We start from the raw sequence: 15046 nt of genomic DNA on the forward strand, positions 1-15046 counted from the left end.
CTGACCTGGCTAAGAAGTAAAACCTCCTTTTGAAAGTCCATTTATTGGTCTTCTGTGCATTCCATGAGTCTGTAAATGGAACGATGCTAGCCCAACTTGGTAAATTTGTAGTTTTACATATGAATATTAAGAAAAGTCAGATTCAAGCTCCCATTGTCAGCTTAACAACCTTGGGCTCATTCTTTTTATTTCCCTGTTCTGGAGCAGTTGACTGTACTAGTCTGAATCAGTTGTATGTGTTTTTTTTTCAAGGCTCCTGTTTTGTTTGCTGAGACATCTACTTAAAAAGTTCTGGTGGTCTATGAGTATTGCTGAGAATAGTCTTTCCTTATTTTTCATATGGGAAGCTGTAGTCCATGTGATTTTTCTAGTTTTTCCTGCTGCAGAATGGAAGGGGAGAGAATCTCTTCTAAACGGTCTCTATCTCATGGCTAGTGTGCTATATTTCTTTTATCATCTATGAAGGATATTTCCAAGGAAACAGCAGCATATGAACCACATGCCGTAATGGTATTGTGGCACTGAATCTCAGCTACATTGTTTCTGGATACACACCCTCATTGAACAATAAACTGTATACTGCATTATAGGAGATTGTGTTTGCTAATTTGCTGAGTCAGTTGTCCTCAAGATACAGTGACATAAATACCCTGTGTAAACTCTCTAACCCAAGCCGTAATCTGAATTGTGTTACAGGAAGGTGTTGCAGTGGACCACATCTTATTGTAATTATGAAATGTGTGTACTGGTTTGAGACAAAAAAGTCTAAAGTCTGTTTCTGCTACACTGTGATGACAGTTTCTGTACGAGTCTTCACTTTAAAATGAGAATTCGGTCACCCTCCTGTCAGATGTGCTTAGTTATAATTATTTTTTCTTTATACCCTAAGGTTTTGCAACCTTTGGAGAGGTCTTTAATAGCTAAGGGGGTGTGGGGATAGATGAAATGGAGTTAGTGAGTCAAGTTTTGTTGTAAAGCAAAGTGTTTACCTAAACCACGATCTTTACTGAGATTTCACTGTTGTTGCCCAACATTCCTGCACAAAATTAGTACATTTTTATCTGCTTTTGAAAGAAAAATGCTGTTTATTGTAAGCAAATGAAGGACAAGAGAAAGACCCCTACACTCGTGTTTTTTTTTTGTTTCAGACTACAATCCTCTCAGTGGAAGTGGAGGAGGTTCTTGTTCCTGGAGGCCTGGTCGAAGGGGTCCTTCTGCTGGTGGATGAGGTTAAAGAGCTGTCAGTGTTGCCTAAAACGTAATAACACTGGCAGATGAGAATGATGCACTGTCTAGTTGTCCAGAGCTTGCTTGTCATCTTCATTTGTTTTACTAAGAATGCAGTCTGCAGAATGGAACTGCGCTTTAAAGCAAAATCTTCAGGTGGTGTTGGAATGTGATTACATTCTTTGGCTAGCAACTCTAAATGACGTCATTCTTGAAAATGGCAAACTACCAGCAAGGATGACAGAAATCGGACAATAGATAGTGTTACTATTTTCTGTAGCAATTCAGAAGTACAGTTTGTTTACTTATTGGCTTTAAGTACAGATGAGGCACATTATATTCATAATAATTTTTTTCTTTTAATCCTTCCCCTTATTCTACACTGCTCTAGCAAATCTGGTGACTTGGCATTCAGGTCTCATGATCTCTCCTTAAGTTTAACACTCAGGTAATTTAAATTTCATGTGAGAAGAATGCATGAAAAAAATATTTTCTCCCCAAAGTGTTTGTGTGTGTTTGTGCGCTTATGTATGTGTTTAAAGGAGGTGATTTGTTGATAAATGGCCATTGCCTTTCTAAAATAAAAATGATGTAAGTGGACATACCGTTTCTATATATTGTTGCTTAATTACAACTTAATTTCTTTAATTACAAAACAAAAATTTTAATAACTTTTATTTGCATTTCCAAAATGAAAGGGAAAATTTTAAAGGCTTTAGAATGCAGGTTGTATAACATTAAAGCATTTATGAATAAATAAAAAAAAAATATGCATAAAATAAGTGAGAATGCTTTTTAATATGTTGCTGGCATATTTGAGTATTCTTAAAAACTTGTTACAAGATAATGTAGACCATAATACTTTTTAGTGGATCAGCAAATGTGTTCACAGAAAAACTTGACTGCAATTTCAGACTTTATGAACCATCCTGGAGTTAGCAAGTTAAAGCAGATTCCAGTACTTGCAAATCCACTTACATACCTGTCGGCCTATTCGAATAGGCAGATATGTTAAACTGGAACCAGTCATTAGAAGCAGGTAAGTTAAGACCTTTGTTCGTGTGTGGATACTCAAAAGTAACTTCACAATGTTGGGTTTGTGGTCGCTTGCATATTTATTTATTTAATATGTTTTTTCATGTGTAGTAGGTGACCATTGACACTGTCTGATTACTTGAAGAGTTTGTTGTCCAGGCAACTATGAAGGCAGCTTTATCCCCTAGTCTCGATGCTACCCACATAGTGCTCCCCAATACAGATGTCCATGCTAAGTCTCAAAAACGTTCATGTGGATAGTGCTGTACACGAATTAGCAAATGCTGATCAGGAAAAATATGTATATATGCATGTGTGCCAGAGGATGGCTTCATTCAAATGGCAAAAAGGTCTGGCTTCAATTTTCTCAAGACCAAGGCCATCTACCAAGGGTAGACACCAACTTTATCTTGGTGGGGAGACAGCATGGTACTCCTAAGGGTAGTGAGCAATGTTCCCTCTAAGGTGTGTGTGTGTGTGTGTGTGTGTGTGTGTGTGTGTGTGTGTGTGTGTGTGTGTGTGTGTGTGTGTGTGTGTGTGTGTGTGTGTGTGTGTGTGTGTGCGCGCATGCATGTACATACGGTTTATGAAGGAAAGGAAGGAAATTGAACTGAACACAAAAATATGATGATAATTTTTGCTGTTCTGATTTTGTTTTCATATTAGTATCATTTAACCTGGTTTAAAGAGATTTTTGCTGTTCTGATTTTATTTTCATATTAGCTTCATTTAACCTGGTTTAAAGAGAGCAGCCATGGTCTGTTCTAAATGCATTTTTAATCATGAAATACACTAATACTATTTTTTTTTGCTTTTAATAAAGAATTATAAAACTACTGCTTTTTGTGCTTACTTGCATCTGGAAATGCAGCATTACTGCAGTTGCTGTGATGACACAGCACAGTTGGAGATCAGAAGATGAGTTGACTTAGTATAGATAAAGTGACAATGGAGTTAGTTTGGAGGCACTAGGAAAGTGAGAAGTGCAGTAGTAGATGATATGTGCATTCTGATTTGTTCATAGGTAGGTACTAGGCTATTGGCCCTAGGGCCTTTATAAGCCTAGCCAAAAAGGTACTCTGGCTTTTGCCACCCAAGAAAATTATTTTCCTGTGCCCCTGTCGAGCAGAGCCACAGACATGATCCCTGGGGTGAATTTCCTATTTCCCATTCAATCATCAAGATTTTTCTTGAAGAGTGCTAATGAGGAGCTTTGTTTGATATAGATAGATAGTTTTTTCCAGAGTATGGGATGTCTCTGGGACAGGAATCTATCCCTCCAGCATGTTCTGTTTGTTGTGGTGACAAGGTTTAGGTCCCTAGAGTGTGTAGCTCGTAAAGATTGGGATTTCTTTTAAGTGGAGCATGTCCAACAGCTCTGGGTTTGACATAGCTTTGTATGTTAGGCAGAGATTGCCTCTGAGTAGGCGGTATGCAACGGAGTAAAGCTGGAGTTCTTTGAGAGGTTTTGCGTAGGGCATCTGTTTGAGGCTGGTAATCCTCTTTGTGAAGTATTTCGGCGGCCTTTCCAGTTGTTGTAAATGTCTTGTGAGGTACATACCAAAAGGGGCATTGTACTCTATAATTGGTCTAATGAGTGAGGAGTAGAGGGGAACAATTACCTCTTTTTTTCCTGGATGAAAAACCTTTTGTGATGAGGTGTGCCACACAGAAGGATTTCCTGACTATTGTGGCAGTGTTATTATCAAAGGAGAGACTACTGTTCACCTGTGTCCCAAGGTCTCTTATCACACTTTCGGTGTTAAGTAGATTACCGCCTATGTGGTAGTTCATGGGTGCAGAGTTTTTACCAAAAGGGATGACAGTGCACTTTTTGGCATTGAGCTTGAGGCCATGGCATTGACTCCAGGCATCTCTCTCAGTGAGGCCCTTTTGCAGGATGTCCATATCATTAGGAGTTTCAATTATGGCTCCTAGTTTGCAGTCATCTGCAAACTTCATTAGCCAAAAACCTTCTGTGTTAGCTGTACTTCAGAGAAGTAGATATCAAACAGGAGAGGATCCAGGAGTGAACCCTGTGGTACTCCACTTGTAACTGGTCTGAAGTCGGATTTGGAGTCTGCTACTTTCACAGTTCTGTCAGTGAGATAGTTAGCAACCCATCTTGTGACATAGGGATTCATACCTAGTTTAGTGAGTTTATCTATAATTCCAGACTAGGGGGATGGTGTCAAAAGCCTTGGTGAGATCTAGATAGGCTGTGTGAACCACCTTACCCTCATCTACGACTTTGGTGACTGCTTCAAAGAAGTCTATCAGGTTTAGGAGACATGATCTGCCTTTTACAAACCTTAAAACCAACAAAATGATGGAGGAACAAGCTCAAAACAAACCAAAACCAAAAACGAAGCTTGTTGGGGAGTTCCAAATAAAGGTCGGAAACTCAAGAAAGGTGCTTTATTCAAACAGACAAGGTTAACGCAACAAGTCACATACGTTTTCGACCCTGGTAACCAAAGTCTTCCTCAGAAATGCATAAAAAACAATTGTATGCCTTTTTATACTTAATCCAAACTTAATTGTCCAATAAGAAACTTATAAAAGCTTGATAAAATGTGCTGATTAAAACTTTAGTATTTTGCACATGTAACAAAAACCACTATAATACATACCATGTATACTGAAGTATAAAAATATGTTGAACAAGTTTATTAAAATGTATATTGTTTAAAAATGTATTGTAAATAAATATATTGAGTTGTTTAATGAATAAATAATCAAATTGAATAGAAAAGTTCCAGCAGTACAGAAAGGGAAATTAGGAATACGGTTGCCCACCACAAGATTTTTTCAAATTTAACACAGCAAGAAAGAAGGGTGTTTGATGATCTTAGGAACAATTCTCATATTAGGGTTATGCAACCTGACAAGGGTGGTGGGACTGTTTTGATGGACTTTATAAGTGATGAATCAAAAATGAATGATTTATTACATGACCATAACAAATACTCTAGAGCTTCCATCAACGAGGTAAATTTATCTTATTTAAAAATTAACTTACTGCTCAATGATTTACTTCTTGAGGGGTCTATTACCCAAGAGAATTTCCAATTTTTAACTAATCCACGACCTAGAGTACCCTCTGTTTTTGGTATTCCCAAGGTCCATAAGGATCAGATGAATCCCCCCTTAAGGGTCATTGTTGCTTCAGAAGGTTCAGCCACCACCCCACTTGCCAAATTTGTGGATGAGAAATTGAAAGAACTTTCCTACCGAGGTGTTACCACCCTAAAAGATTCATGGCACTTTCTTAGGTGTGTTGGTCCTCATTTACTTTCTTCTGATCTGGTGTTTATTACCTTAGATATAGTGGACCTTTTTGGGTCTATTCCCCATGACGTCTTCTGTGGTTAGAGGAGAGTATGAGGGACAGCAAATTGTTTTCCAATGATGATTTTAATAACTGTTTACTTTTCATGGATGTCGTTCTCAAAAATAATTTTATGTTTTTTCAGGGTGAGTTCTTCAGACAAACTAAAGGAGTGGCAATGGGTGCTAAATGTGCCCCTACTTATGCAAATATTATTTTATCCAAGTGGGAAGAGTTATATGTTTTGAAGAGTAAATTTGCTTCATATTGGTGTCTATACAAAAGATTTTTGGGTGACATTGTCATTTTTTGGAAGGGCTCACACGATCAATTCATTGAGTTTTTGGAATACCTAAAAGGTACTACTACATTTTTAGAATTTACTTACAACTATAACCCCCATGTTCTTACTTTTCTGGATATTACCCTTACTAAAACTGACCGAGGATTTTCATCCAACATTTTTTGCAAGGACACTTTTTCGAATTCATATCTCCATTTTAAAAGTGGACATCCTTTCTTTCAGAAAAAGAACCTTGTTAAAGGTCAACTTGTACGGATTAGTAGGATGACATCTAATGACACTGATTTTTTTATTCAGAGTAACTATGTTTTAGATATGTTTAGGGAACGCGGATACCCACAATACCTTTTGGACGAAATGCTTGATGTGGTGGTCCAGGGGAGAAAAGTTAGGTTCGCTCCCATTTTAGGGCAGGAACCACAAGATATTATTTACCCAGAAGCACCAAACAATAATTATGACCACCCTGGTGAAGCTTTTATATTTGATTATTCAGGGGATTCAGGAGTCATAAAGGAAGTTATTACTAGGGAGTGAAACAAGTTTGTTGAACTTTCTGACTTAGATATATTCAAGGATAAAACTTTGAAATTTACATATAGAAAGGATCAAAATTTTAAGCAGTTTTTTTAGTTTAATGGATCCAGAAAAGCCAATGGCTCATCACGTAGGCCAGGGACTTTCAAATGTGGAGCATGTTCACAATGTGCCCACATTATTAATCAAACATATATCCTCATTCCATCTAGGGACAGAAAAATAGTGAGTGTCTGTTTTTCCAATTGTAACACACAGGGGGTTGTGTACATTGCCATGTGTAATTTTTGTAGCTCATTTTATGTGGGCAAGACAGAAAGAAAATTGAAGAACTGTATTTACGAGCATTTATACGATATCAGGAAACAATACAACAAAAATGCACTATTTAGACACACCTTAGTGACCCCAGGCTTCCTTTTCTTTTTTTGTGTTGGAAATTGTCCCTAAGGAAATAAGAGGTGGTATGTGGGAGGCCAAACTTGAGTATAGGGAATTATTCTGGCAAATAGTTTTGGATTCTACCAAACCTCCAGGTTTAAATGATTTAATTTCTATTTCTTCTGTACTCAAGCTCAGAGCAGCTAAGGTATGAATTTTCACATTTTAGCCACAAGGTGGCAGTGTTGGATAGTAATTGTCTGGTTGTACTGCTGGAACTTTTCTATTCAATTTGATTATTTATTCATTAAACAACTCAATATATTTATTTACAATACAATGTTAAGTTGTCAATCTCGCCTTCATTCTTGCTGGATGGGTTCGGAGCCGATCCTCGGCTCCGACTCGGCCAATACTAAAGCTCGAGAGCTAATTCCACCGGCTCGAGGCTCCCCTATATCCCACAATGCTAGGCGGTAACTACCCAGATCTCGTTTGCCGCTATAGCTGACGAGGTGCGTTTTCTACTGGCTCAGGCAGGTTAGTAAAATATTTACCATTAGGTATTACTAATAACCCCCTTTTTTGGTTATAAAATATTTTCTATAGTTTAATTCTAATATTTAGTTGTATCGACCCCTATCTGTCGAACCCTTCCCCTCTTACTACTTGTTCTAGGCCTTCGGCCCTTCCCTCACCCTAGTCCCTTTTAAGATTAGTGTTGTAGGGGCTTGTGTGTATGTGTTTCTGTATAACTGTAATTTTTTTATAATTTTTTCTGTAAAGAGTGTCTGGTTTGTGTGTGTGTACAGCCTCTCTTACCTTACTATGTCTAAGGATAAGGTCTCAGGCTTCAAGAAGTGTGACTTGTGCTGTCAGAAAATGTCTCTGACAGACGGTCACACTTCTTGTGTGTATTGCCTGGGACCTGTGCACCTGCAGGACTCGTGCTGTTTGCCATGGTTTCAGCCCTCGAGTCCTGCAGGAACGCAAGAACAAGCTGATCTTGCGGGGCTTGTTAAAGCCTGAAGGCCCCCTGACTCAGTCTGTGTCGGGGAAGCCTTCAAAAACTTCAAAGCAGTCGGCTCCTGCTCTTGAGTCGACTGCTGAGAAGTCGAAGCAGGCTTCGACATCGGCTCCGGCCGGAGCCGATGTTCTTAAGCCTCATACTGTTACCTCGGCTCTGGCTGGAGCCGAGGCTGATAAGTCTTCATCGGCTCCGATACCCTTATCGGAGCCACATTCCAGAAAGAGGTCCAGGTCCCCCTCTATCGGATCCGTGCACTCGGCACCAGGATCCCCTCTCCTTTCGGAGCGGAGTCAAAAAACCCATTCCTCTCGGTCTTCCAGGTTATCAGACCATGATTTGCAGAGGGTGGTGAGTAGACTTCTTAAGTCCGAGGCACTGGCCCAAATGCTGCATAGCCCGACTCACCAGTCAGTGGCTATTCCCGTTCCACATTACATTCTTCCTCCGACTCCTTCGAGTTCGGAGCCAAGGCTTGTCAGAGCCATGACTGTCTGTGCGTCGGATCCGATACCTTCCATTTCGGCTCCGTCGTCTGCCCCAATCTCCTCTTTGGAGGGATCTCGGCGCCGAGCTTCCCTCGTCGGCTCCGAGGGGGCGAGTGGCATCCGACCCTTGTCCGACCCGCCTCCCTCTCAGAGCTTGGCTCTGGTGAGTTCGGCTCCGACATCGGCTTCGGAGCCGTCTCTGTCGGTGCCGGGAGAGGTCCTTGTCTCTTCGGAGCGAGGGCCTCGGGCCTTGCCTGACAGGGGTGCCTTCGAGGTCATGCAGAGCGTGCTAGAACCAGGTTCTGCCCCACAGTCAGCTCCTTCAGCCCCTCCATCTACAGTGCCTGCGGTGATTTCTACTCACCCCCTTGTCCCACACCGCAGAGAACCAACTCCTCAAGATTCCCCATTGGGAATTTCCTCCTCTTCCGAGGTCTCTCCTGACCCTGCAGGAGATCCCCCTAGGAAGAGGCAGTGCAAGAGGAAGCACATTGACTCCCCTGAGTCCATCACCTCTGACACTGACTTAGAGGAATCCGAAGGGTCCCTCAATCCCCTCTGAGGATGTCTCCCGGACATCCTTGAAATCCTCAAACAGAGGGGGAACTGGCCAGCCCTTAATCCTTCGGAGGATGAGTCAGTGTATCTTGAGGCATTTGGTTCTCGCCTTCTACCTCCTGGGTGTCCCTCCCTTTGACCCTCTTATGGAAGTGGTGGCAAGGAAGGCTTGGACGGCTCCTGACTCAGTGGAACCCACCCCGAGGAGACCATCCAAATTTATTACTGCCCCCAAAGACAAAGAGTTTTTATCCAAAGGTGTCCCTGTTGATGCCATGGTGGTGGCTGCGGCCACAAAGAAGGAGTTAGCTGAACCTTCGGTTCCTGTCCATCCTCCTAATAAGGAATCTAGGACCATGGACAGGTACGGCAAGCGGATGTTCTCGTCAGCGACCTTTTCAATGCGGTCGCTGAACTACTTATGCCACTTCACTCGTCTCCAAAGAGATTTACTCAAGGATATGGGTGAACTGATGAAGGATCCTACAGCTGAGGGGTTCAAAGACACAATGAACTCCCAGTTGGCAACCCTAAATTCCATTGTTAACTCCTCCATGCGGCTGGTCTCATACGCAGCAGATGGGGCGAGTAGAGCCGCAGGCACAGGTGTTGCCTTACGAAGGCACGCCTGGATGCGGCTATGCAAGTTTGCGAACCCTTTCAAGGCGTCCTTCACCAATTCTCCCTTTGATGGATCATCATTGTTTGGTCCACAGGTGAAGGATACATTGACCAGGTGCGAGGTGGAAGGTAAGACTCTCTCTGCTGTAGGAGTCCGTTTTTCTACCCCTTCTAGACCCTATCCCAAAGGTCAAAGGGGAGGAAAGATGTGGTTCCGCAAACAATCCCAGGGAGTCTCATCTGACGACAAGGCGATTCCCTCTAGAGGCAGAGGGGAATAATAATAGACGCTGCCCTAGAGGCAGAGGAGGTCCGCGAAACCAGGGTAGCAGAGAAATGATCTCTGACAAACCCTTTCTGCACCCCTGAGGGGCTGCCCGCTGTCCGCCGGAGGCAGTCGGGAAGGTTATCACTGTACCCAAAAGCCTGGCTTTCCCTAACTCAAGACAAATGGGTACAGTCGATCATATCCGAGGATTACAAAATTCCCTTCATTCATATTCCAACCCAACCAAAAGATCCCTTCCAGACGCTCCACCCGGTCTAAGGGAACAAGCAGCATTAGAAATTTCGGCTGCTATCAAAAAGAGTCCTCCAATCAGTCCCGCAGACCAGCAAGGATCCGAATCTACTCCAAATTCTTTTGGTACCAAAAAACAGGGGACTGGAGACCCATACTGGATCTCAGCTACTTAAACAAGTTTGTCAAGAAAACAAAATTCCGGATGGTCACGCTACAGTCCATTCTACCCTTTTTGGGTCAGGACAATTGGATGTGCTCGATAGATCTTCAGGACGCGTACTACCACATCAAAATGAACCGACGCTCCAGGAGATATCTCAGCTTCAGGCTGGGAGCCAGTCACTACCAATTCAGGGCCCTGCCCTTTGGTCTCACTACAGCCCCCCAGGTGTTCACCAAATGCATGGCAGTGGTCACGGCTCACTTGAGACGCCAAGGATTCCAGGTGTTTCCATATCTGGACGATTGGCTCCTTACTGCCACCACCAGACATCAGCTTCTCCTATCCAGGGACTTCACCATTCAATCTTGTCAAGCTCTAGGCATTTCAATAAATTTCGAAAAATCTGCCTTGTCGCCTTGTCAATCTATTATTTTTATAGGCGCCACCTTAGATGCACAGACCCTTTCAGCCAGACTCGCAGAGCAAAAGGTGTTAGACATCCGGAACCAAGTGTCCCTTCTCTTACAATGTGTCAGAATCAAAGCCAGACTGGTGTTGAAGGTACTAGGACTCATGGCAGCTGCTATTCCCCTTCTCCTCTTGGCTCGCTTTCACATGAGGATCCTCCAATGGATGCTTTTTACTCAATGGTCCTTTCAACGACTCCCGTTGTCCCATACCATATTGATAACTCAAGTATGCAAGAATCAACTGTCTTGGTGGATCACATCACCTCAGCTTCTTCAAGGAAGACCCTTCACTCCCCCCCCCCCCAGTTGCCACGTTGACAACAGATGCCTCCCTGATCAGGTGGGGGGGCATTATCAGGGCAGGACAGTCCAGGGCACGTGGCAACCCTTCGAGTGCCACTTGCACATAAATGTCTTAGAGATGAGAGCAGTGCTTTTAGCGTTGCAAGCCTTTCACGACTCTCTTCCCAAGGGGACTATTGCAATTCAAACGGACAACATGTCCGTAGTGTGGTACATCAACAAACAAGGCGGAACCAGATCATACCCTTTATGTCGAGAAGCACTCAGACTTTGGCAATGGGCGATCTCTTCTCAGCATTTTCTGATAGCAACGCATATTCCCGGGAAATCCAACATTATTGCAGAGCAATTCTCATGCCACACGAGTGGTCTCTAAAGAAATCAGTTCTAGAAGAAGTATTCCTAAGATGGGGCCAACCTTGCTGCGATCTTTTTGCTACTCCCCAAAACAGCAAGTGTCACGACTTCTTCACTCTCTTCCTGTTAACAGGCCATCCCACCAGAGACGCTCTAGTCCACAATTGGCCCTGGGGACTTCTGTATGCCTTTCCCCCCTTTCCACTGATACCTCAACTAATTCAGAAAGCCATCACCTTGAGAGTGACAATGATCCTCATTGCCCCTTACTGGTCTCGACAGATATGGTTTCCCTTTCTTCATCGTTACCTTTTGGAGCAGCCTTGGCATCTGGACCCAGTACCAGATCTGATTACCCATCAATCGGGTCAGCTGCACCAATCTCTGTCTTCTCTGAACCTCACAGCGTGGTTTCTCCGATTCCAACCTTAGCCAGGCTTCCCTCAATATCTCGGTCAGTCCGAGATATTTTGATAGCCTCTCGTAAATCCTCTACCCGGAAGATTTATACTAGCAAGTGGAAACGTTTTTCCCTTTGGGCATCATCGAAAAACATAGATCCTTTTACTGCACCTATCCAGTCTATTTTAGACTTTCTAGCAGAACTCTTTCTTTTAGGATCTTCTGCATCAACCATTAGAGTTTAATTGGCTGCCATATCAAATTTTCATGTTGGTGTCTCAGAATCCAGCATCATGGCTCACAAACTCTGTAAAGCCTTCTTAAGGGGTGTATTTCTTCTCAAACCTCCAATCAAAGACCCTCCGCCTCAATGGGATTTGAACTTGGTTCTGGCATCTTTAATTCTTCCCCTTTGAACCCGGCTTCATGTTCTCTGAAGTTGCTTTCTTGGAAGACACTTTTTCTGGTAGCTATAACTTCAGCGAAAAGAGTATCTGAACTCCATGCTCTGTGCAGTCGTCCCCCTTACTTAGTTTTTCACAAAGACAGGGTATCCCTCCGGACTAATCCATCCTTTTTACCTAAAATTTCTTCTCAAATTAACCTAAACCAAGTTATTGATCTCCCCGTTTTTTCCCCTAACTATTCAAATAGGTCAGAGCAAAAGCTGCATTTTTGGATGTTCATCGCCAACTGAGATATTACTTAGACAGGACTAAACAATTCAGGAAATCTGATCTATTGTTTCTGTCATATGCAGAAGGTAGATTGGGCCTTCCAGTCACTAAAGTATCCCTTTCTAGATGGCTCACGTCTACAATTACTTTCATCTATGAGATCAGACATCAAAACTACCCTCAAGACCTAGAGCTCATTCAACTAGGGCATTAGCTACATCCATAGCCTTTCAGGACAGGTTGCCAATAGATTCAATTTGTGCAGCAGCCACCTGGGCTTCTCCTCATACATTCATTTCACATTACAAATTGGACATGGTTTCCAGAAGCCGTGCCAATTTTGGTTCCACTGTTCTCAAGAGTCTGTTCCGATAGGCCACCCGGGATAAGGTGCTAAGGACGCGGTCCCATCCAGCAAGAATGAAGGCGAGATTGACAACTTAACATTAAGAAGTTATGTACCTACCATAACGTTCCATGTTAGTTGTCTTCTCGCCTTCTTTCTGCCCTCCCTCCTTCCCCCAAGCCTGGACAGACCGACCAGAATTCTTTTGTGTTTCTTCTTCCGAAATTTGTTACTCCCACACTTTCTCCCACCACTTCTATCTTTACTGAGGTCTGCCTTTTCTTTACGCAGACTGTTTGAGGTGGGTTTCCCTACTCCATTCTATGGAGACTAGGATTGCTTGGTATAGCTATCAAACGAGATCTGGGTAGTTACCGCCTAGCATTGTGGGATATAGGGGAGCCTCGAGCCGGTGGAATTAGCTCTCGAGCTTTAGTATTGGCCGAGTCGGAGCCGAGGATCGGCTCCGAACCCGTCCAGCAAGAAAGAAGGCAAGAAGAAGACAACTAACATGGAACGTTATGGTAGGTACATAACTTCTTATTTTTAAACAATATACATTTTAATAAACGTGTTCAACATATTTTTATACTTCAGTATACATGGTATGTATTATAATGGTTTTGTGTGGTTTTTGTTACATGTGCAAAATACTAAAGTTTTAATCAGCACATTTTATCAAGCTTTTATAAGTTTCTTATTGGACAATTAAGTTTGGATTAAGTATAAAAAGGCATACAATTGGTTTTTATGCATTTCTGAGGAAGACTTTGGTTACCAGGGTCGAAAACGTATGTGACTTGTTGCGTTAACCTTGTCTGTTTGAATAAAGCACCTTTCTTGAGTTTCCGACCTTTATTTGGAACTCCCCAACAAGCTTCGTTTTTGCTTTTACAAACCTTAACTGGGTGGGGTCCAGAGTTTGGAGACTACCAATGTCTTTGTTTATAAGTTCCACGATGATACGTTCCATGGCCTTGCAGACCTGGCTCGTCAGGCTAATGGGAAGTAGTTCCTGGGGTCCGTGGTGGATCTCCCTTTGTGGAGTGGGATAACTATCGCTGTGCACCATTCAATGGGCACAAAGCCTGAGGTGAGGCTATGATTGAACATGGTACTTAAGTGGGGTGCCAGTTCATTCTGTAGTTCGTGTAGAACGCAGCCTGTTGTCAGGTCCCATGGATGCTGTGTTCTTGGCTTTGGAAAGTGTGTTTTTTTTTATCTGTGCAGCCGTAATTACAGGAACTTTGCGTTCTTCTGGTATAGAGCTGGGCCATTTAGGGGATGAGAGGGGGGGTAAAGTTAGCACTGAATCTGCCAGGATGTTGGCAATATCAGTTGATTCTGTATATTTAGTGCCATTGTGTTGTAACTCAGCAGATCTGAGTGTTGCCATTGAGATTCTTGACATAGCTATAGAATACTTTGTAGGTTGTCTTTAGAAACAGTGGCAATTTTTTCGTAACTAGCTTTGGAGGATTTTATGAGGGATCTCAGCTTCTTACTGAGGCTGAGCAAGGGAGTTCCTCCAATCATGGGATTTTACTCTTTTGCAGCAGCTGTTTTCTTCTGTTGTAGAGTTTGTTTATGGCAGGGGACCACCAGATTGGCTTCCTATTTTTGGAGGATAGCATCTTGGATGTTCTTCTTGTTTCACTTTTGCAGTCATCACATTTGGATTATCTGCCTACAGGTATCCCTCAGCCGGCCTGAATACCAGAGTCTTCGGATTTCTGCATCTGATGCTGTCGCTTCTTCCATGACGTCAGGTTGTCAGGGCTATAAAACATGCAGCCAACGCCATTACATCAGTCTTTCTTGCCGTGCAGTGTCTGAAGCAGAAGCAGTTCGCAAGTGCCCGTCGGCAGACTCCTGAAATTTTCGTTTTTGAGTTTCACACCTGAAGTTTTCAAAAAGATAAGTACTCTGTCGGGGATCCTTTTTTCTTGCTCTAACCTATGTCAGAAAAAATTAACAATTGTCTTGCCTGTGGAAAGCAAATACCTCCTAGAGATTTTCATTCTTACTGTGTCACCTGTTTAGGCAGAGAACACGATCTCCCTCTGTCGGTTTTGTGCCTTGTTCAACGCCCGAACTATTCACCGTCGGGCTATTTTTGTAGCTAAATACTTTCGTTCTCAATCTCTGTACTCCAAAATGGCTTTGTTAAGCAATCCCAACTGCCAATCTTCCAAAAAAATGTAAGGGTAAAGACAGAGACGGACCACATAGGTCTAAAACTGCCGACGCTTCTGTTAAGCTAGTCGCCAGTCTGCCAGTACTCAGTGAGGTGCTT

At 42.7% G+C, this 15046-nt stretch overlaps 1 protein-coding gene across 1 annotated transcript in view; it reads left to right on the forward strand.

Annotated features, from left to right (window-relative positions):
- SELENOS (selenoprotein S) overlaps window positions 1–1827 on the forward strand; it is a 352333-nt gene extending 350506 nt beyond the window's left edge. Inside the window, exon 6 of the mRNA XM_044078683.1 lies at window positions 1149–1827. Within this exon, the coding sequence (XP_043934618.1) occupies window positions 1149–1228 (80 nt within the window). The 3' untranslated portion in view covers window positions 1229–1827. The remainder of the gene's footprint in view (window positions 1–1148) is intronic.
- The last annotated feature ends 13219 nt before the right edge of the window (window positions 1828–15046 follow it).

Source organism: Protopterus annectens, chromosome 7.part1 (genome assembly GCF_019279795.1).
Source record: "Protopterus annectens isolate FY-2018-M chromosome 7.part1, PAN1.0, whole genome shotgun sequence".
In the NCBI taxonomy this organism is placed as follows: Eukaryota; Metazoa; Chordata; order Ceratodontiformes; family Protopteridae; genus Protopterus; species Protopterus annectens.